Raw genomic sequence first — 20,472 nt, forward strand, 5'->3', positions numbered from 1 at the left:
TTTACGAATCACCTTAACATTTTATTACTGGTTAAATTGAAACTCTGGGAGCGATCATTTTGTTACGGGAGTAAAAACGCACGTACAAAGGGACCATTCTTCATTAAGTTGGACATGGCTTTTGAGACCATACAAAAATATCATCACATGTCTATCACAGTCTATAAAACTAAGGTAACCTAAAGAGATATCAAAGCTCAAGTCTACAGTAACTATTAGACTGAAAGCACTACCACGTGGGTATCAAGTGGACTTCCCGTCAGTCGTGGCTTAGTTGGGGAGGCTTGCTAGACTTCTTTCTTCTTGAGTATTAATGGGCCCACATTATCTCCTGTCGACTCATTGTGCTTCTTGTGGGAGCCATCACAGACAGGGAACTGAAAAGAAGGCAAGAGAAAAGCAACTGAATATCTGCACTGATTGTAGGGTGGTAATTATGATTCAGAGAAGCTTTTTCCACAGGAGCCCGGGTCACTCATAACTAGAACAAAGTACATTTGGCATAGATAAAATGGGATGGCAACCCACAAGCTTAAGTATAGGGACAGAAAAAGATCCAGGCTGAGGGACAGTAGTCTAGGCCCAATACCCCAAAATGAAACAATGAATGCCTTAAAATGGTCTCTGTACTTGCTCCATCCTTGACACTGGTTATGAACAATCTAATATTGGTATAGCCAGCCAGTTGCTGCAGGCTACACCTCCCATCATCTCTGGCCAAACTGCCTGATGCTGATGGGAGGGCACAACGCGGCCTACTCCAGCCACTTGTAGCTCAAGCTCATACAAACCTGGAACTGCTGGATCCTTCTGCACTTTGCAGAGATTTGGTTCCCGCAAAATCAGGGTGGGTTGGTTGAGGTTTAAAAGCTGCCAGTGTTTATCTTTTTGACATCTGATAGGAGGGCATTCCACAGGGTGGGCGCCACTACCGAGAAGCCCTCTGCCTGGTTCCCTGTAACTTGGCTTCTCGCAGTGAGGGAACCGCCAGAAGGCCCTCGGCGCTGGACCTCAGTGTCTGGGCAGAACAATGGGGGTGGAGACACTGCTTCAGGTATACTGGAAATCACAGTACAGTGGTACCTCGCAAGACGAAATTAATTCGTTCTGCGAGTTTTTTCATCTTGCGAATTTTTCGTCTTGTGAAGCACGGATTCCCATAGGAATGCATTGAAAATCAAACTTGCAAGACGTTTTCGTCTTGCGAAGCAAGCCCATAGGGAAATTCGTCTTGCGAAGCAACTCAAAAAATGAAAAACTCTTTCGTCTTGCGAGTTTTTCGTCTTACGAGGCATTCGTCTTGCGAGGTACCACTGTAACCTTGAAGCCACATCTCAAAGCAATAAAATGACTCACCGTTTTTGAGCGCCAGCACCTGCAATACACTGCCTTTGTGAGACAAAGGTCCTCAATGTTGATTTCGTTCACTACTTTGGGGTTCTCCTTCTGGATCTTGAGATTGATCAAGCTATCCTTCTGCTGCTTCTTCTTGGGGAGGAATGGGCGAATAGCAAGGTATCCGAGCAGAGCAAGGACACCCAGGAAAGGCAATAACCGCAGCCATTCTGAAACTAAGCACATACCACACACATTAATGTTATAGAAGGGTCTCACCAGCATCAAGTTCCAGCATCAACTGCTATCCAGTGCTTTATTATAGAGTGCTTCCAAGAGCCTCTGCATTTTGACTTGACCCCATGGCAGCCACAACACGTAGTGTAAGCAGGGGCGCCGACTTATAAAAAATATTGGGGGGGCCCATACCGGGGTCCTGCCCCGGGAAGTTTTCTAAATTTTAGATGAAAATTAGTGAGTTTTAAAGTTTTTTAAAAGTATTTTAGAGTCATATGATCAACATTAGAACCCCGAAAACTCGACTCTCTATAACTCCACACTCCGGGAAACTCGACAAGCCTGAAACACTTTTTGGCTTTGAAAAAAGAAACAAAACATAAACACGCACGGTATTTTCGTAAAAAGCTAATTTAATTTACAGTAACAATTATGCTTATAGACTATTACAGAGCAGTGAATATATAGCTCTGAAAAGACTGAAATGATATTTAAATAAATCCTAAACTATCATTAAAAGAATAAAACATAAAATATTGCTGTCGCACAGTAATAGCACTTTGATTAATAAGTGAAATAGCTAATTTAAGCTTACTTTGAATAAGGCTGAGGGTTCATTAAATAAAAATAATATCTCAAAGTTAATGCTTTAATAGTTAATAAAGTTAATACAGTATGCCTAATACTGTATGTAAATACTGTAATACTGTATGTAAATAACGGGCTTTAATTGGGTCTTACACCCTAAAAATATTTAAGTATTTGAAAATAACTAATACAGTACTATAGTAATATAGAAATACAGTACTAAACTAGTACTAATATTTCGAAACTGAAAATTTAACATTCTGTATGTATTTAATTTTCTATTTTATAAAGATTTTTAATATCTGACAGTGAGTTTGGAGTAGCCCAATGCAAAAATCCTGAGGATCCATGTGGATCCATGCTTTGTAACCACGTTTTTGCACCACTGTGACCCTAGGCAATAGTGGGTGCGTGATTTTTTTGGTGCAAGATGTAGCCATGGACATGCTATGTGATCTGATTGTGAATTTGGGGTGACCCAATGCAAAAATCCTGAGGATCCATGTGGATCCGTGCTTTGTAACCACGTTTTTGCACCATTGTGGCCCCAGGCCACAGTGGGTGCGTGATTTTTTTGGTGCAGGCTGTAGCCATGGACATGCTATGTTATCTGATGGTGAATTTGGGGTGACCCAGTGCAAAGATCCTGTGGATCCATGCTTTGTAACCACGTTTTTGCACCAATGCAGCCCCAGGCAACAGTGGGTGCGTGATTTTTTTGGTACAGAAGCCAGCCCTCTCTCTCTCTCTCTCCCACCTGCATGTTTTTCGGCTGCCTGCGAGTCCCTAGAGCATGGAGAGGAGGAGGTGGTGGGCTGGAGCCTGCACGCAGTGTGACTAGGAAAGAATTAGATGGAAGGACTCGATCCTTTCTTAACCCTCTTCTTGCCAGGAGGGCAGGGGATTCCCTGCTCTTTGTTGAGTTTGAGCAAACGGAGCAACAGAAGTGGGTGGGCAGTAAGACCCTGAGGCACAATGCAGGAAAGCAGCAGCTTCTGCCTTCCCTCCGCTCGACCGCCCGATCTTATTTTTGCCTGATTTTTGCCCCTGCGCTCCGGCTCCAGGGACCACACATTCGCTCAATAACACGCACAGACATTTCCCCTTACTTTTTAGGAGAAAAAATCTGTGTGTTATAGAGCGAAATTTACGGTAATAATTTTCTTAAATTATTGGGGGGGCGGAGCCCCCCCTCCAAACAAATTTTTGAGGGGGCTTGGGCCCCCTCAGGCCCCATGGAGTCGGCGCCTATGAGTGTAAGACATTGCTGCATTCTGGTTGCTAGGGAAGAGCAGCAATTGCATCTCAAGAGCAATAGCAGTAGCATGCAAACTCTTTAAGAATGTAAGAAGATCCTGCTGCATCAGATAAACAACCCATCTAGTCCAGCATCCTATTCTCTCAGTGGTCAGCCAGATGCCTATGGAAAGCTATAATAGCAACTCTCCATGCCATGTGCTAGGACACTGGCATGCCATAAGGCCATGGTGAGGGTAGATAATTATTTGGAGGCACCTCTGTGTGACATTAGTCAACTTGTTCTCACTCCCTTCATTTCAATGCTGGCAACATTCTACGCCGCCAGCAGTGACAGTACGTGACTGTCTTTGCCTGACTTCCCAAAACTGATGGTTGATATGTTATACTTTCTGTCTTTATGTTTCTGAGTACAATTCAAAGTGTTGTGCTGACCTTTAAAGCCCTAAACAGCCTCGGTCCAGTATACCTGAAGGAGCGTCTCCACCCACATTGTTCAGCCTGGACACTGAGGTCCAGTGCCGAGGGCCTTCTGGCGGTTCCCTCACTGCAAGAGGTGAGGTTACAGGGAACCAGGCAGAAGGCCTTTTCAGTAGTGGCGCCCGCCCTGTGGAATGCCCCCCCATCAGATGTCAAGGAAATAAACAACTACATGACTTTTAGAAAACATCTGAAAGCAACCCTGTTTAGGGAAGTTTTTAATGCTTGATCGTGTTTTTAATATTCTATTGGGAGCTGCCCAGAGTGGCTGGGGAAACCCAGCCAGATGGGCAGAGTAATAATAATAATAATAATAATAATTGCAATCCCACCAAATCGTATTAGACAGTATTGCCTGTCCTCACAATGAGGAATATCCATATCATCAACACAGGGAAGAGCAGATGAAATTATGAGGTAGTTAAAAAGTTTGCTTTGGATTAATTACCATGTCATGGCCAGCTTTCCTTGCCCTTTGCCTTCTGACTACTATACAGCCAAATTAGTGAAATAATTCAGAGGCACTTAAAAAAAAATAAAGCTCACAGGAGCACACTCTTGTCCCCATGCACAAAAAAGGGGATTAAATCGAGGCAGATATAAATGAGTTAGTGTACAATTAAAAACACAGGACACAAATCCCCAGCGTCACTGAAATAAATGGAAGAGGCTCAGCAGGATTTAGGCAAAAGATGCTGATAAAGTATTGGGGCTTACGCGTATTTTTACCTAGGCAGCAATAATATTACTATTGTACTTCTTTATAACAAGCTGCCTTACGCAAAGTCAGACCTTTGGTCGACCAAACTCAGTATTGTTGACGCTGACTCCAAATTCTCCAGTGTTTCAGGACAGGAAATTATCCCAGGCATACCTGGAGGTGCTGGGAATTTAACCTGGGGCATTCTCCAATCCAAATATGTGCTCGTCACTGAGCTATGGCCCACCGAGTTACGTCCTTCGGGGTGGATATATTTGCAAAAGGTTGTGTAATCCTGCCAAATTGAGCTCCCCAAGGATTTTCAGCTCTGCAAATTTTCTTGCACTATACATTTAAAGCACTATCATGCTCCTTTAAACCAGACAGAGGGCCTTCTCGGGAGTGGCACCCGCCCTGTGGAATGCCCTCCCTTCAGATTTGAAAGAAATAAGACATCTGCAGGCAGCCCTGTTTAGGGAAGTTTTTAATACTTAATGCTGTGTTGTTTTTAACACTTGATTGGGAGCCGCCGAGAGTGGCTGGGGAAACTCAGCCAGATGGGTGGGGTATAAATAATAAATTATTATAGTCATGGCTTCCCCCAGAAGAATTGTGGAACTGCAGTTTGCTAATGCTGCTGGGAGCTCATAGGAGACCCCAGTCCCCTGCCAGCACCACAATTTTCCAGAGTGGTTTAACAATAAATCCATTTTCACAGGGCACTCTGTGCTGCTTTAAATACATAGTGCAGATGGGAGCCTACTTCAGGGTATGAAATATTCACTTCCTGGGTGGGTGGAACGGGATTCCTTACCTAACTAAATCTTTAATAAGAAAGGCAAGACACAAATGCAAAGCTCTTAGCACTATGCAAGGTAACAACAGGCAGTCCAAATGGCAAGTCAAGCTGACCTGAACAAGGACAGAGACAACCTGCGGTTCCCATGGAAGCGTATTCAAATACAGGCAAATCAAAGCTACAATGAGCCACCAAGCACTGCCTATGAGTGGGGGCAAGCCTGCTTTGACCCAATCAGGCCTCCACCTACCCAATACCCAATTTCTTCAGGCCATTTATACAGCATTTAATCTCAGTTGTCCCCATGTTGGTAGATCCCAAGCTTTTTAAGGCCACAGCCCCCACCCCACTCCCCGGTTCCGTAAACCCATCCCCGCTTCCCCCTCCCCGATAAATAGCAGAATAGTGGATTGCACGGCCCGTCATGGAATACAAAAAAGTCAGAATGCTAATAATTAATGGCAACACCCAATCAAAACGATTTAGTTCAATTAATTCAACCAAACTGGTGAACTGGATCTGGCCCCTTGCCTTTTTAACACACACACACACACACACACAGAGAGAGAGAGAGAGAGAGAGAGAGAGAGAGAGAGAGAGAGAGAGAGAGATTATCCAGCTGCTCCCAGGAAGCAGAACAGCCCAATTTGCAAACCCTACATTGATTGTTCACATGCCTAGGAGAGAAAGGAAGACTCCCCTTCCAGCTCAAGGGGTTCCAAACAGCTGCTTTCCTGACCAAGCAACGCTTCTGACAAACTGGAGAGAAGCCATAGAAAACAACTGTCAAAGGGCACCAGGGCCTCCGAATGTTATCTTCTTTGAACAGGCTACCTGCACCAAGCATGCTTCCCAAGAGCCTATGAAGATGCTACACGGACCAGAAAACCACCAGGCTTTTCATACTGAACTTTGCACGCGGCAGCCGGCCCTAGCATTTGTCAGAATGAGGGAGCCGCCTCAGGTGGCAGATTACGGGGAGAGGGCAGCAGGGGTGAAGTGCTAGAAAACTGAGTAATGTGTGCTACACAGCTTGCCCTGCAGTCCCTGAGCAACTCTGGTGTGGTGGAGAACGTTGTCGTGTCACCAGTGATGAAGTACAGTGGTACCTCTGGATACGAACGGAATCCTTTCTGGTGCCCCGTTCGCATCCTGAAGTGAATGCAACCTGCTTGCACGGGTCACAATTCGCCGCTTCCGCGTATGCGCGTGACGTCATTTTGAGCGTCTGCGCATGCACGAGCAGCGAAACCCAGAAGTAACGTGTTCTGTTACTTCCGGGTCACTGCAGAGCACAAGCCGAAAGCGCTCAACCTGAAGCAACTTCAACCCGAGGTATGACTGTAAAACGGTACCTAGGAATTTGTAGACGGGGAGAGAGATTTGTCATTTGCTCCAGGCAGCAAAATGTCTTGGGCTGGCTCTGGTCCATGCTTTCCTAATTTTTCTTTCAGCCATGGGAAGGACTTGCAAAAGCACACAGCATCTCATATGTGGACAGAAATTAGAAGCACTTCTGATGTATTGAGCGTTGAGAATGCAAAATAGTAAGCAGCTAAAGAATGGTAATGCAGTTAATTCTGCATGGCTATTCATACTGTGAAACTTTATCTTTCACACCCATGTTTCCTGTTTATACACCTTTTTTGAAGTATAGCATTTGCACCGATATACCTATATAAAAGAAAACATGGGTGACAATTTTTACATGAGCAAATTCGCTCAGGTGGCAATCCTGGACACACATACCTGAAAAGGTGCAATTGAACTAAACAAGGCTTACTTCAGAGTAAGCCTGCATAGGACTGCACTGTAGGGTGCATAAGCTCAAACTTAGTATGTATTTGCCTGGTACAAAGATACATATTGACCCATTTCATCTTATTTTACATTTCAACCAAATCCCCCTTTAAACTGCGTTTAGACCAAAATGGGAGAGGAAAAAACAAAAGGATCTTGCTTTGTTTTATAGTGAAAGACAAAAACAGAAAGGGTAATGTGATATAGCAGAAAGGAAATGGTAGGGTTTGGTGTTGTATTTTAAAAAAATAATAATCCTGGATAGCTGAACAGCAGAGTCACACATGGAGACAAACAGATCACTTTTTTCAACTTCACTTTATAACATACAGCTTGCTCTTGAAATGCGGCGTGAGAGCATAAATCATCACAAAAGTTTTGCCTAATGACAGATTTATTCGCTTGCTACTCTTTTATTGGCCTCTGGATTGAAAGACTTGACTCAGTGCATTCTGCCTTGTAATATAACAAAAATAAATTTTAAAAAGTCCAGCTAAGTCCCCCTCCCCAAATAAAATGACAAGTGTGGGGGAATCTGATGGCCTCCAGATGTTGCAGAGATCCAGCCAGCATTTCAAAGGGCCAAAGAAGATTGCAGTTCTACTCTAACAACATGAGGGTGGATGGGGAGACGACACAGCTTTCTCTTCTCTGCTTTAAATGATTCCCTTTCCAATACTCCTGTATCAAGGAGAAAACAAAAACCCCTGAGTTTCCTCACAAGAAGATGTAGCAGTTTATGGTCAGCAACACTATGCCAGACATTTTGGGAGTCCATTGTGGACCCCACTTGTAATACATCCGTACCTTGGAAGTCGAACGGAATCCAAAATATTCCAAAAAGTTTAAAAACCAAATTGCAGCTTCTGATTGGCTGCAGGAGGCTCCTGTGGCCAATCAGAATCCACGGAATCCCCATCAGACGTTCGGGTTCCAAAAGAACGTTCATAAACTGGAACTCTCACTTCTGGGTTTGCAGGATTCGGGAGTAAAAATGTCTGAGTTCCAGGGCGTTCAGGATCCAAGGTACGCCAGTACATAATAATAATAATAATAATAATAATAATAATAATAATAATAATTTATTTATACCCTGCCACTCTGGGTGGCTTCCAACGGAACACTAAAATACAATAACCTATTAAACATTAAAAGCTTCCCTAAACTGCCTTCAGTTTAGGGCTGCCTTCAGATGTCTTCTAAAAGTTTGATAGTTATTTTTCTCTTTGACATCTAGTGGGAGGGCATTCCACGGGGCGGGTGCCACTACCTCTGCCTGGTTCCCTGTAACTTGGCTTCTCGTAGCGAGGGAACCGCCAGAAGGCCCTTGGTGCTGGACCTCAGTGTCCGGGCAGAACGATGGAGGTGGAGACGCTCCTTCAGGTATACTGAATGAGATAAGTGCTTTGTTCTGGGCCGAGCTGCACTTCCTGGAACAGGTTTGTAGTCTTGGGGTGTTCTGGATTCAAACCTGTCACTAGAGTCCCTATACCAGGGTTTCCCAAACTTGACTCTCCAGCTGTTTTTGGACTACAGTTCCCATCATCCCTGACTACTGGTCCTGCTAGCCTGGGGAGTTCCTATGGCATCTCCCAGCCAGGCACTGAGCAGGGCAATACCTGCATAAAATCACATGCCCTGTTCGATTCTAAAAACTGCAGAATGGGGAATGACTTAGTTGGCCTGAACATATCATGTCCTATGTAATTTTCTCCTCCTTGGTTAAATAGTCTAAGAGAGGCTAGATAAAGCAGGCGGCTGGACTAGGGAGACCCCCTTTGATCCTAGCCAGGCTGCATTGTTAGCTCAGGCTCTGGGTTAACAAGGGATTCAGATTTTTACCTTGGGCCACTGGAAACATTAACCACCCTGATTGCTTTGTGGTAATAAGAAGGCCCTTGGAACACAAGAGCAAATCTGAGCAGAAAAGGTAAAAGAATAGGTATCTCTGAAAACTGCTTTTTTGAAGTGAAATAAAAAATTGGCATCTAGAGCACAGCTATTAACTGGGCAGATGACAGCATTCCATTTCCATCCCTGGACAGCATCATATACCCCCCCCCAAAAAAAAACAGGACAATTGGAAACTAGTTAAGTGATCAGAATTTCATGTCGACAACACCTGCACAGCGTGATAACGGAGGCAATCAGACAAAGACGGACTCCAAGGAAAGATCGGAACTGAGCCACAAGGCATTTAAGTGGGAAGACTGTCGAACAATGGTTAGCGTGGAAACTTCCAAGTTAAGAGCACATTAATGAAATGGAGGGAATACAGCAACCAAAGGCACCATTATCTAGCAACTGTATAGTTGCAGACTAGTACTTTCTGGCTAGGTTCACAGAAGCAAATGAGCATTATGTGCCTATGACAGACTTAGAAAGCAATCCAATATGCACGTCCAGGTTTTGTGCAGATTCAAAAGCTACTGCCTGAACTCTGAGGCTGGTGCCGAGTACTATCTTACAAAGCCCTTCATTACAACAGTCCGATGGACCTGGTGACGTTGCTACAAAGTGATGTGCACTTTGCAACCTCCCAAAATAGGATGCCAGGGAATGATGAAACGTTATCTTTCATCTTGCTGACGTCATGCCAAGAAAAAAATTAAGAGGATCTTACACATATATATCCCACATGCTTTTAATAGGCCTATGGAAACTGCAATGATGGTACCCTACCAAAGGTACCTGACTATGTTTTTGGGGATCACCAGTGAATCCCCGTTTCATAATTTCATTACCAAGTTTTGCTTGGCTGGCTAGCACTGGAGTCAGAGACCGAATATTGAATTAGCAGTGCAATCCTACATCTCTCTGTTTGGTCAAAAGTAAGTCCCATATAGGCTATACTAAGTGCAATATAGGATTATAGCCTCAGCCAGGGTGGTCCAACATGCATCCTGAGGGCCGCACGTGGCCCTCAAGGCCTTTTTTGGTGACCCTTGGCAACATTTGACACACTGGCCCCTTCAGCCCTTATCTTGTCTTCCCAAAGCCTAGTTAGTGAGGTGCTGGGCTTTGGGAAGGAAGCATGAGAGCTCTGACAGGGCCCTAGAGTCCTCTATCTTCTTTCCCAAAGCCTAGTTAGAGCTTTTCCAGCTATGGGAAGAAAGTAGGTCTCTAGGACCCTGGCCAGAGCCTCCCACCTCCTTCCCAAACCCCATTAACTTGCTTATCTGGCTCTGGCCTGGCTCTCTCTCCCACGACAAGGCAGTGTTCCCTGTCAAAGTACTCTTGCAGCCCACTTGGTATGAAAAGTTGGACCATGAACCTTTTGCCTGGCCTAGCAAGTCAATTAGCAACTTAAGGCAAATACAGACAAGAAAGTGGAAGGACTGTGGTTTTAGTGCTTTGTCTGCAAAGTGTCAGAACTTTGCACAACATCTTCACAGGGAGTCAGATCTAAGTTTTCCTGACTCCAGTCGCAGACACACTGCAGAGAACAGATAAACTCTCTAGCTGTAATGCCACCAGTTTAATCAATTATACCGGCCTTAAAAGGCACAGTCATCATGAGGCTGAAGTGTATGTTACAGCAGAATTACTGGGGATAACAACAGGAACTGAAAGAAGGAAGACCTCTCAACTGGAATGCAATGCTGAATTACTGGCAAATTCTTGACTTAGTGCTGCTTCACCATTTTTGTATCAGCAGTATTTCGGGGAAATTATTATCTCTTGGGGATGTCCAAAAGTTCCTTCTGTTGAAACCAAGCACCAATTTCCAAGGGTTAAAAAAAGAAAAAAATGTACTATGGAACCAGATCATGGTTAAAACTGAGTTTCTCATGAAAAGAGAACCCAAGTTTGTGCCACATAATTTCTCTGATACTTTGCTGTGTAAGCCTCATGAGACATGATGTGAGCCATGGGAAAAGCACTCACCTGTGAAAGGGCTCCGTGTGCCTGCTGTCCAGTTTAAACATGCTTTTCCTATATGCAGGACTACACTCGTGCAACATTAGTATGCCAATGGCGTATCTAATAAATGCAGAAACGAAATACTGCTTGAATATGACCAGCACACATAGTAGGCATATTTAAAAGGAGATGTAAGCCACACAGAACTCTTACATTTATCTGTAAGTGCATCCAGTTGGATCGCTGGCCACAAAAGCTTATGCCATGATAAACGTGTTGTTCTTTAAAAGTGCCACAAGACTCTTTGATGGATTCTGCTGCAAGTGACTCATGTGGGTACCGCCTTGGAAATTGCTTTTCCTGCAGCTCACATCATCTCTAAATCAAGCTATGGTCATGGTAGGGCAGTCCTGTATTTTCAAACTACTGTACTTCTGCTCCAGTCAATCTCCATATCACCATGTTATCCTTAAGGCAGGGACATCTCTGGACAAAGCATGGAGTTACTATTCACTTTCTTGCTCTACTGAGATGAGGATTGAAGGACAGCTATCGAGCTATTGCTCTTGGAAAAGAGAGTGAAACTGGTATAATTTGGAGCCAAAGCACATAGTTACGCTGACCACAGGGGCACTGGCAATAATGAGTTATGAGGTGTGATTAGAGGCACCTCAATATAGTTAACCGGGACTAGGCATTTTGATCATATTATGCCATTAGCTGCAATGGCTGCCAGTCTGCATGTGGGCCCAATCTAAAGTGCTCATCTTGACCTTTAAATCCCTTAAAGCAGGCATATCGAACAGGTAGACTGTGATCTACCCATAGATCACTGGCCGTCTGTGGTAGATCACTGAACAGCTTTGATCTGAACCCCCCAAAAGAGGGTAGATCACTGCAGTTTTTAACTCTGTGAGTAGATCGTAACTCTGGGAGTTGGCCATCCCTGCCTTAAAGCTTTGCCTGAAAGAGCTGACCTGCCCGAAACTTATGAGATTCTGTCCCATGTGTTCCTGCAAACTGAAGTGAAGGGAGTGTCTACTAGGAAGAGGGTCTTCTCTGTGGGAGATTTGCAGTCAAACCTAACAATGCTAGTTAGTATGTGAAGGGGTTAAGGACCGCTGAGTTCTAAATTAGTAGAGCGGGCTCAGTGATGTCACATCCGCTCTTCTCCAAAGAGGAAGCAGGGCTTGTTTCCTGTTCCTTACTCTCTCACACACATGCTGTATGGGATGGAGGCAGATGGAGGCTTAACTTAGCTCTCTGTGGCTGCCTTGTTGTTGTTATCTAAGAGCATTTACCTGCAGTTTATCTTTGCTACCATCCCTGTTCCCATAGCCAACAGGGTCACCTCACTATGCTGGCACCATAGCTGCAAGCACTCTAGCTGGTTGGCTCTTCAGCAGGCCAGGCATCCCAGTCAGGGACAGGCCCTGTTGTTTGTAGCTGAGCTTCGGCAGATATCCAGGGAGGCCAACCAAGAACTGAATGGTGGTCAGAAACAGCCAGACTGGTGTACAGTGGTACCTCCAGTTACGTACTTAATTCGTTCTGGAGGTCCGTTCTTAACCTGAAACTGTTCTTAACTAGAGGCGTGCTTTCACTAATAGGGCCTCCCGCTGCCACTGTGCTGCTGGCACACAATTTCTGTTCTCATCCTGGGGCAAAGTTCTCAACTTGAGGTAACTCTTCCAGGTTAGCGGAGTTTGTAACCTGAAGCGTTTGTAACCTGAGGTGTTTGTAACTCGAGGTACCACTGTAGTGGCTAGAGTGCTGGACTAGGACCTGGGAGACCAGGGTTCAAATCCTCATTTGGTCATGAAGCTCACTGGGTGACCTTTGGCCAGTCACAACCTCTCAAGCTAACCTACCTCAAAGGGCTGTAATGAGGATAAAATGGAGAGGAAAACCATGTACACCACACCATGAAAGTTGGGGTAGAAATGTAGTAGTAGCAATAACAATACAGTGGACGCTCAGGTTGCGAACATGATCCGTGCAGGATGCGCATTCGCAACCTGCAGCGGCGCATCTGCACACGTGTGGGTTGCGATTCAGCACTTCTGCGGATGCTTGACTGCCGAAACCCGAAAGTAACCCGTTCTGGTACTTCCGGGTTTTGGCGGGTGCATAAGTCGAAAAAACGCAACCTGGAGTGGCTGTAACCCAAGGTATGACTGCAATTAGTAGCAGTTGCAGTAGATAGAGAGGAACAAATGGGGCAATACAGAAAAAATGATGGCTCTGACGATGCTCCAATGAAAATGCGAATTCATTCATACGATACCAGACAGCTTACAACAAAATATTGAAAACAGAAGATATAATAAATGACAAAAGTAAAAAAAAAAGGGCAGTCAAAATGTCCACACACAACAAGTACATGGTGTTTTATGAAGAAGAGGCAATGTAAAAGTCCCTCAAGCGTTCCAAACTGACGAATAATATTACAGGAGTGACTCTGTAGCTCAAGTCAGGATGGGCATGCAAAACAACATTCCCTGTTTACTCAAGGCCTTCCGCCCACCCCGCAGCCTTCGAGTTGTGCCCAGCCCGATGAACTGGTTTTAACCCCATTAGCCATGTACAGCCTTTACAGCTGCTCTATTCATGCAACCTGAAGCCTATTTATTTTCCAGAACCTTTAGATTTATTAGCTAGTTCAACCTGCAGATTGTTCATAGCCGGAGGGGAGGTGTAAAAACATCGGAGATAACAGGGAAACTGCTGTACGTTGACTTAGAAAAATTCCTCTGACTTACAAAGGCTCCAACTTTGTGGGGAGGTTTTAGTGAGCAAAATAAGAGGATTAAAAAATATATATCACACAATTTTAGGTGGCCAAATTCACATTTCCGTGGTTGCATCTGTAAAATAGGCTTGGGGAGCCAGATGTAGGGATTAGCTTCTCTGGCGACAAGGAGCAGATGTAGCAACAGAGAGAGGGCATTTGCTCTTCTCTCCAAAGGGAGAAATACAGTAACAACTTTCACTGTGGTGATTGTCTGAAATTGTTGCAAGCTCTAAGCACCTGCCGGATCAGGCCAATGGCCCATCTAGTCCAGCATCCTGTTCTCACAGTGGCCAAACAGATGTCTGTGGGAAGGCTGCAGGAAGGGCCTGAGCGCAATAGCACTCTCCCCACTTCTGACTCCCAGAAACTGGCGTTCAGAGGCATACAACAAAACAACACCACCACAAACTGGCTTATAAGTATAAAACCAAATTTACTAGAATAATAGCTAGAATAGAGATAGACTTGTAACCATTCAAACAACAAACATACTAAGGTGCCATGTGCAAGACAAAGCCTGGAGATGCTGTAAACATGGAGTGGATAAATGCACAACTGTATCTTAACAAGTTACATGTGCAGTAAACATTATACAGACTGGATAAATGAACCGTTCAAAAAGTAGCGTAAGTCCAATCACAGAACGGCAACCCTGTGCCACCATAACGGCAAGAGTAGCACACTGGAGAATATGAAAAAGTTTTTCAAAGCTGTTTTTCAAAGATTGAACTGGATGAGATGTTCTTCAATGGGTCTTGAGTTGGAAACACAAAGCCGTATGTATGGATCAGTCACGGGAAGGCAAATCAGAGCCACCACCCTGGTGAGCATAACGCAAGCAGGCAAAAGGAGACCTGTTCACCGGATATATTACAGGTTTCGCTACATGCTTCATCAGTCCAAAAAGCCAGTCATACAAAACAGTTTGCTCAGGATAAAGAAAGTATGCTACCCTTGCCATTGTGGCGGCACGGGGTTGCTGTTCTGTGATTGGACTTACGCTACTTGTGGAACGGTTCATTTATCCTGTCTGTATAACATTTACTGCGCATGTAACTTCTTAAGATACAGTTGTACATTTATCGACTCCATGTTTACAGTATCTCCAGGCTTTGTCTTGCACATGGCACCTTCGGATGTTTGTTGTTTGAATGGTTACAAGTCTATCTCTATTCTAGTTTATTATTCTAGTAAATTTGGTTTTATACTTATAAGCCAGTTTGTGGTGGTGTTATTTTGTTGCATTATTATTATATTCACCACATTTGATACTTTGTGTATATACTATACTGTTCAGAGGCATACTCCATCTCCTCTTCTCAAAGCACAGGCCTCTGAAGGTGAGAGACAAGAGAGAAAGCGCTGTCACATGACACTGAAAGCTTGCCCTATACTGAACCATGTGCAGAGGAGGGTGACTAAGATGATTAAAGGTCTGGAAACCCAGACTTAGGAGGAACCGTTGAGGAAGCTGGGCAAGTTTAGCCTGGAGAAGAGGAGACGGGGAGGAGATATAATAGCCATCTCCAAACATTTGAAGGAAGGGCTGTCACGTGGAAGATGGAACAGACTTGTTTCTGCTGCTTCTGAGGGTAGGACCCGAACCAATGGATTCCAACTAAAACAAAGGCAATTCCGACTAAACATGAGGAATAACTTTCTGACGGCAAGAGCTCTTTAACAGAGGGAACAGACTACCTCGGAAGGTGGTGAACTCTCTCTCGTTGGAGGTATTTAAACAGAGTTGGGATGGCCTTCTGTCAGACACTGTTTAGCTGTGAATCCTGCATTGCAGGGCGATGGACTAGATGATACTCACGGGCCCATTCCAACTCCACAATTCTAAACAAACCATTGATCTCTTGGCTCTGCAACTGGATATTCCAGCTCCACAATCTGGCTGGTAGCAGTGCTCCAAAGCTGATGAGGCCTTTCCCAAGTCTGCTTTCTGAAATCCTTCACTAGAGAACTCACACACGAAGCTTACACTCTACTACTAAGTTATCTCTACCACTAAGTGATGACCCTTACAGGCAGGCCGATTAAAACTATAATTTTATTCTCTTCCAGAGGAGCAGTCATGTTAAGCTTTTGTAGCGAGAACGACCAAGAGTCCTGTGGCACACCAGCAAATTTATTGTGGCATAGGTTTTCATGGACTATTGTGTTATTTATTTATCTAGACAATTTATAAACCGCTTGCTCAAAAAAAATTATCCAAGTGGTGTAGAAGTCCGATGATAAACATGAGTAAAATATACAAAGTATGTTAAAAACAAATATAATTTTTAAAACATCCTTTTAAAAACATATAAACTTAATAAACTGCTTGAAACAAATGTAACTAAATCATGTGTCTGGATTAGGCTTGCCAAAACAGAAGTTTTCAGTATGTGTTCATAACAGTATAGTGAAGGTGCCTGCCTTCTAATATCACTAAACAGGGAGTTCCAGAGTACAGGTGCTGCCACACTAATACTCCTTGCATACTATAAGCCACTTCATCCGATAAAGCTTATGCCACAATGAACTTGTCAGGCATTAAGGTGTTGGCTCTGCTGTTACAAGCCAGCTCCATGAGGTCTCCTCTGCCCTCAACTGTCATCTGGGGCGCAGCCATTAGAGTTCCTCAGTAGGAGAGATAGGAAGCAGGGCTCATTTCATCAGCTTTGCTGGAGCCCCAGCTCCATCAAGCACCTATTGCCCCTGGACATTAAGAGGACAACTGTTTAGAAATTGGTGCCTGAGTTTTTCTATTTTCCTCTTCCCTCCCTGTCCCTTTTCCCTTGTGTGTTGTTGTTTTCAGATTGTAAGTCTGCAGGTAGGGATTGTCTTGTTTTGGCTGAAGAACAGGGTACTAATACTCTAAATAATAATCACGTGAAGCAACTGTACTGCATATTAATTTAGAAATATTCCTACATGCATACATAACTGCTTTCTTGTTTTGAGCTACTCAGATTTGTTGCGTTAAGATACGCATTTTGGAAAAAGTTTTTTAAAAACACCCACTGATTTTTTTACCACCATGACTAGGAACACAAAAGGATAATGAGTTTCAAGGGGTTACTGTTTTGAATTAAACAATATTGTATGTACATGATAAGGGCATTTTCATACAGAATATAATGTGACACGTATGTACTGCACAGTCCTAAACAGAGTTAAGTGAGCCTAAGCCCACCGAAATAATTTGGCTTTGGTGCGCCTAACTTTGCACAGGATTGCAGTCTTATTTACTGGCCAGAACTTTTATGTAAACAGACCTTTCTCTCTTTCTCTCTCTCTCTCTCTCTCTCTCTCTCTCTCTCTGTGTGTGTGTGTGTGTGTGTGTGTGCATACCCTGTATCACTATATTAAGTAAACTAACATGAATTAGAGACAGGTCTCCTCTTCTGGGAAGTTTTCTTTTCCTCGTGACCATCATTCAAACATGCATACAAACAGCAGAGAGTGAAAGAACCCACCCCTTAAGTCAAAAAGCCTCTGAAGTCCTAAAGGAGAGCAAAAGGGGGACGGGCACTATAGGACCAGCCCAAGACATTTTGCTGCCTGAAGGGAAGGCAAGATGGCAGTGCCATTTGATGCACAAAAGCCCACCAGAATGGAAGCGGAATCTTCTACATCTGCATTGGAGAACAGCCAGCAAACTCCTCTATCCTGCAACACCTCACCACCACAACCACCAATTCCCTCAAAAGCACTTGCTGTCTGAGGCAAATAGCATCACTCTAGCTCAGGGCCAGCCCAAGGCATTTTGGCACCTGAGGTGAACCCCAAAATGGTGCAAGGGAAGGAAGAGCTACACCAGGAGCAAGCGGGGAAGGAAGATTAACATCGGAATCTGCTGTCCCTGTGGATCCTGTCATCTAAGGTGGCTGCCTTTCCTGGCCTCAGAACTACAGAATCGTAGAGCTGGAAGGGACCCCGAGGGTCATCTAGTCCAACCCCCTGCAATGCAAGAATCTCAACATGGCATGGGTGGGCAAGCCTAGCTCTTGTCTCACGAAAGGGCCGGTCCTGGAAAGCACAATTTGAAAAAAGGGAACTGAAGGGCCTATAGCGGACTAGGGCGGATTTGAAGCAGGACGATCAGAGGGGAAGGATGAATGGGGGAAAACGCGCACGTGCAGTTAACAGCGCAGTCCTACCGAACTTAACGCGGAAGTACGGTAAGCTCCATTATGCTCGGTGGGGCTTACTCCTAGGTAAGCCTGCAAGAGACTGCGCTTCAAAAGAAAGGGTTATTCTGAAGCATTGAGATCTGCAGTTGGGAGAAAGTTGAAACCAAAGCGCGCGGGGGTAGGGGGGGAAGGAATAACGAGTTTTGCAGCGCGATCCAGAACGCGTCTACTCAGAAGTAAGTCCCGGGGCGTTTGCCGGGGCTCTGTTCCCAGCCTTTCCCTTTCCACCTTCCAGGGGAAAGTGTTGAAGTCAACACGAGTGTTTCGTTCCTACGCCTCCACCGCCCGCTTCCCAGGAAGATGCGCAAAGACTCGCACGAAAGTTCGACGAGCAGAAGGCGCAGATCCCGACCCTCCGGCTCACCCCACCGCCGCCCCCCATCCTACCCAAGAACCCTGCCCCCCGAACCTGTCAGCCTGAGGAAGCCGCCGACGCTCTCGGGCAGCGGGAGGCGCTTCAGGTAGGCGGGCAGCTGCACTTTAATGATGCGAGCCAAGCTATCCAACACCATGGCCCTGCAGGGCTGGGGAGGCGCGCGGTGCGCCGTCGAGGGCGAGCGAGCGAAGGAGAGGCGGGCTGCGCTGGGCTCGCTGCTGGGCTACCTGCCGCTCCCGCGGTTAACTTTGCATGCCCGCCTCGACTTTGCCCTCCTGCTGCTGCTCCTCCTCCTCCGGCTGCTGCCGTCGCAAGTGGCCCCCTTCCCGGCGACGGAGCATGCGCGCACGCGGCCGTGCCGGCGACCAACCCAGCGCGGACCGGAAAAAGAGGGAGCGGGGAGGTGGAGGAGGAGGAGATGGAGGGGGCTGGCCTGAGCCGGGTCTCTCCGGCGGCCTCGCTGCCCTCGAGGGGGCGTTGCGCTGGGCTGGCGCGCGAAGCCAGGGCGGAGCAGACGGGGCTCCCTCTCCGGCACCGCCTTGCAATACGATGCAAACCCTGAATCCCGGAGGGGGAGGGGGATTCAAGATTTGTTATGCAAGGGGGGGGGGGGGTTGAAAGGGAGAGCCCCGCCTGGATCTGAAGAGGTTAGGGACGCCCTTGTCCGACGTTGCTGGTGCATGCATGATTAGACTCTCCCACCGGGTGCCCAGCACTTCGAAACTGCAAATCGGCGACCTGGGAATACAAGTTGTAGATTTCCAACACCAGGCGACCCTTCCCACGGCACATGGGCGTAGCCAAGGAGGGCAGGGAGGGGCAGCTGCCCCCCCCCAAATCAATAAAAACACATAGCAAATTGAGGTTCGCTTCCCCCCCCGTAACAAAAGGCCTGTCCCCCCCTCAACAAAAATCCTGGCTATGCCCGCATTTCAAATAATTTTAGCCCCCGTTTAAACAGAATCATAGCGAAATGGAGTTGGAAGGGGGAAAATAAATGGTGTTGCCAGTGTGACAATCCGTGGAAGCTGGTCCATGGGGGGCAAAATGTTGGACTAGGGCCTGGGAGGGCAGGGTTTGAAACCCCACTCAGCCACTCCGAAGGTCACAAGGATGACCTTGGGCAAGTCAGAATCTCTCCAACTAGCCTACTTCACAGGGTTGTGTGGATGAACTGGGGAAGAGGCGAGCTTGAGATTCTTGGAAGGCAAAGGTGGTATGTGATGATGATGATGATATATTGCTGTATTGTATTGCTGAAGAAGCGTCTCCACCCCCCATCGTTCAGCCCCTCACTGAGATCCAGCACTAAGGGCCTTCTGGCAGTTCCCTCATTGCCAGAAGTGAGGTTACAGGGAACCAGACAGAGGGCCTTCTCAGTAGTGGCGCCCGCCCTGTGGAACGCCCTCTCTTCAGATGTGAAGGAAATAAGCAGCTATCTTCTCTTTAAAAGACATCTGAAGGCAGCCCTGTTTAGGGAAGTTTTTAATATTTAATGCTGTGTTGTTTTTAACACTTGATTGGAAGCCGCCCAGAGTGGCTGGGGAAACTCAGCCAGATGGGCGGGGTATAAATAATAAATTATTATTATTATTATTATTATTATTATTATTATTATTATTATTATATCAGCTATGCTCTACCTCCTACAGCTGGAGGCAGACATGCCGCTAGATACCAGTTGCTAGAAACCACAGGAGGAAAGAGTGCTCTTGTATTCAGATCCTGCTTGCTGGTGTCTTACAAGCACTGTGTGCACAGGTTGCTGAACTACATGGACCGCTGGTCTGATCCAGCAGGCTCTTCTTGTGTTCTTAACCTCATTCTGCCTTCAGCCATCCAGCCCACACCAGCCTGCCTTTGTTCTTACAAGCAGTCTTGGTGGCGGCTGCACTGCCTGTCAGCTTCCTCCTCTTCATTTTCAGTCTTGCCTTTGTAGAACTCAGCAGGGAAGAGGAGGAAGACAAAACGGGAATTTGTTGGCTGTGTGTGTCATTCTTGTGGGATAGTGCAGCCAAAGTTAGTGCATGACCCAAGAACTCTGTTCATAGAGTCAGT

At 45.7% G+C, this 20,472-nt stretch overlaps 1 protein-coding gene and 1 long non-coding RNA gene across 2 annotated transcripts in view; one reads left to right on the forward strand and one right to left on the reverse strand.

Moving 5' to 3' along the window:
• On the reverse strand, positions 1-18,981 carry CISD2 (CDGSH iron sulfur domain 2). The gene is made up of 3 exons (XM_083757005.1): positions 18,448-18,981; positions 1,357-1,571; positions 1-377 (listed from the first exon to the last, which is right to left on the reverse strand). The coding sequence occupies exons 1-3, from the start codon at positions 18,548-18,550 to the stop codon at positions 288-290; spliced, it is 408 nt and encodes a 135-aa protein (XP_083613131.1). The 5' UTR covers positions 18,551-18,981; the 3' UTR covers positions 1-287.
• The window catches only part of LOC310852943, a 13,565-nt gene continuing 10,266 nt past the window's right edge, over positions 17,174-20,472 (forward strand). The window contains exon 1 of the long non-coding RNA XR_014568466.1: positions 17,174-18,214. This is a non-coding gene — a long non-coding RNA (uncharacterized lncRNA). The remainder of the gene's footprint in view (positions 18,215-20,472) is intronic.

The sequence above is a fragment of the Podarcis gaigeae genome, assembly GCF_964106915.1.
Source record: "Podarcis gaigeae genome assembly, chromosome: 9".
In the NCBI taxonomy this organism is placed as follows: Eukaryota; Metazoa; Chordata; class Lepidosauria; order Squamata; family Lacertidae; genus Podarcis; species Podarcis gaigeae.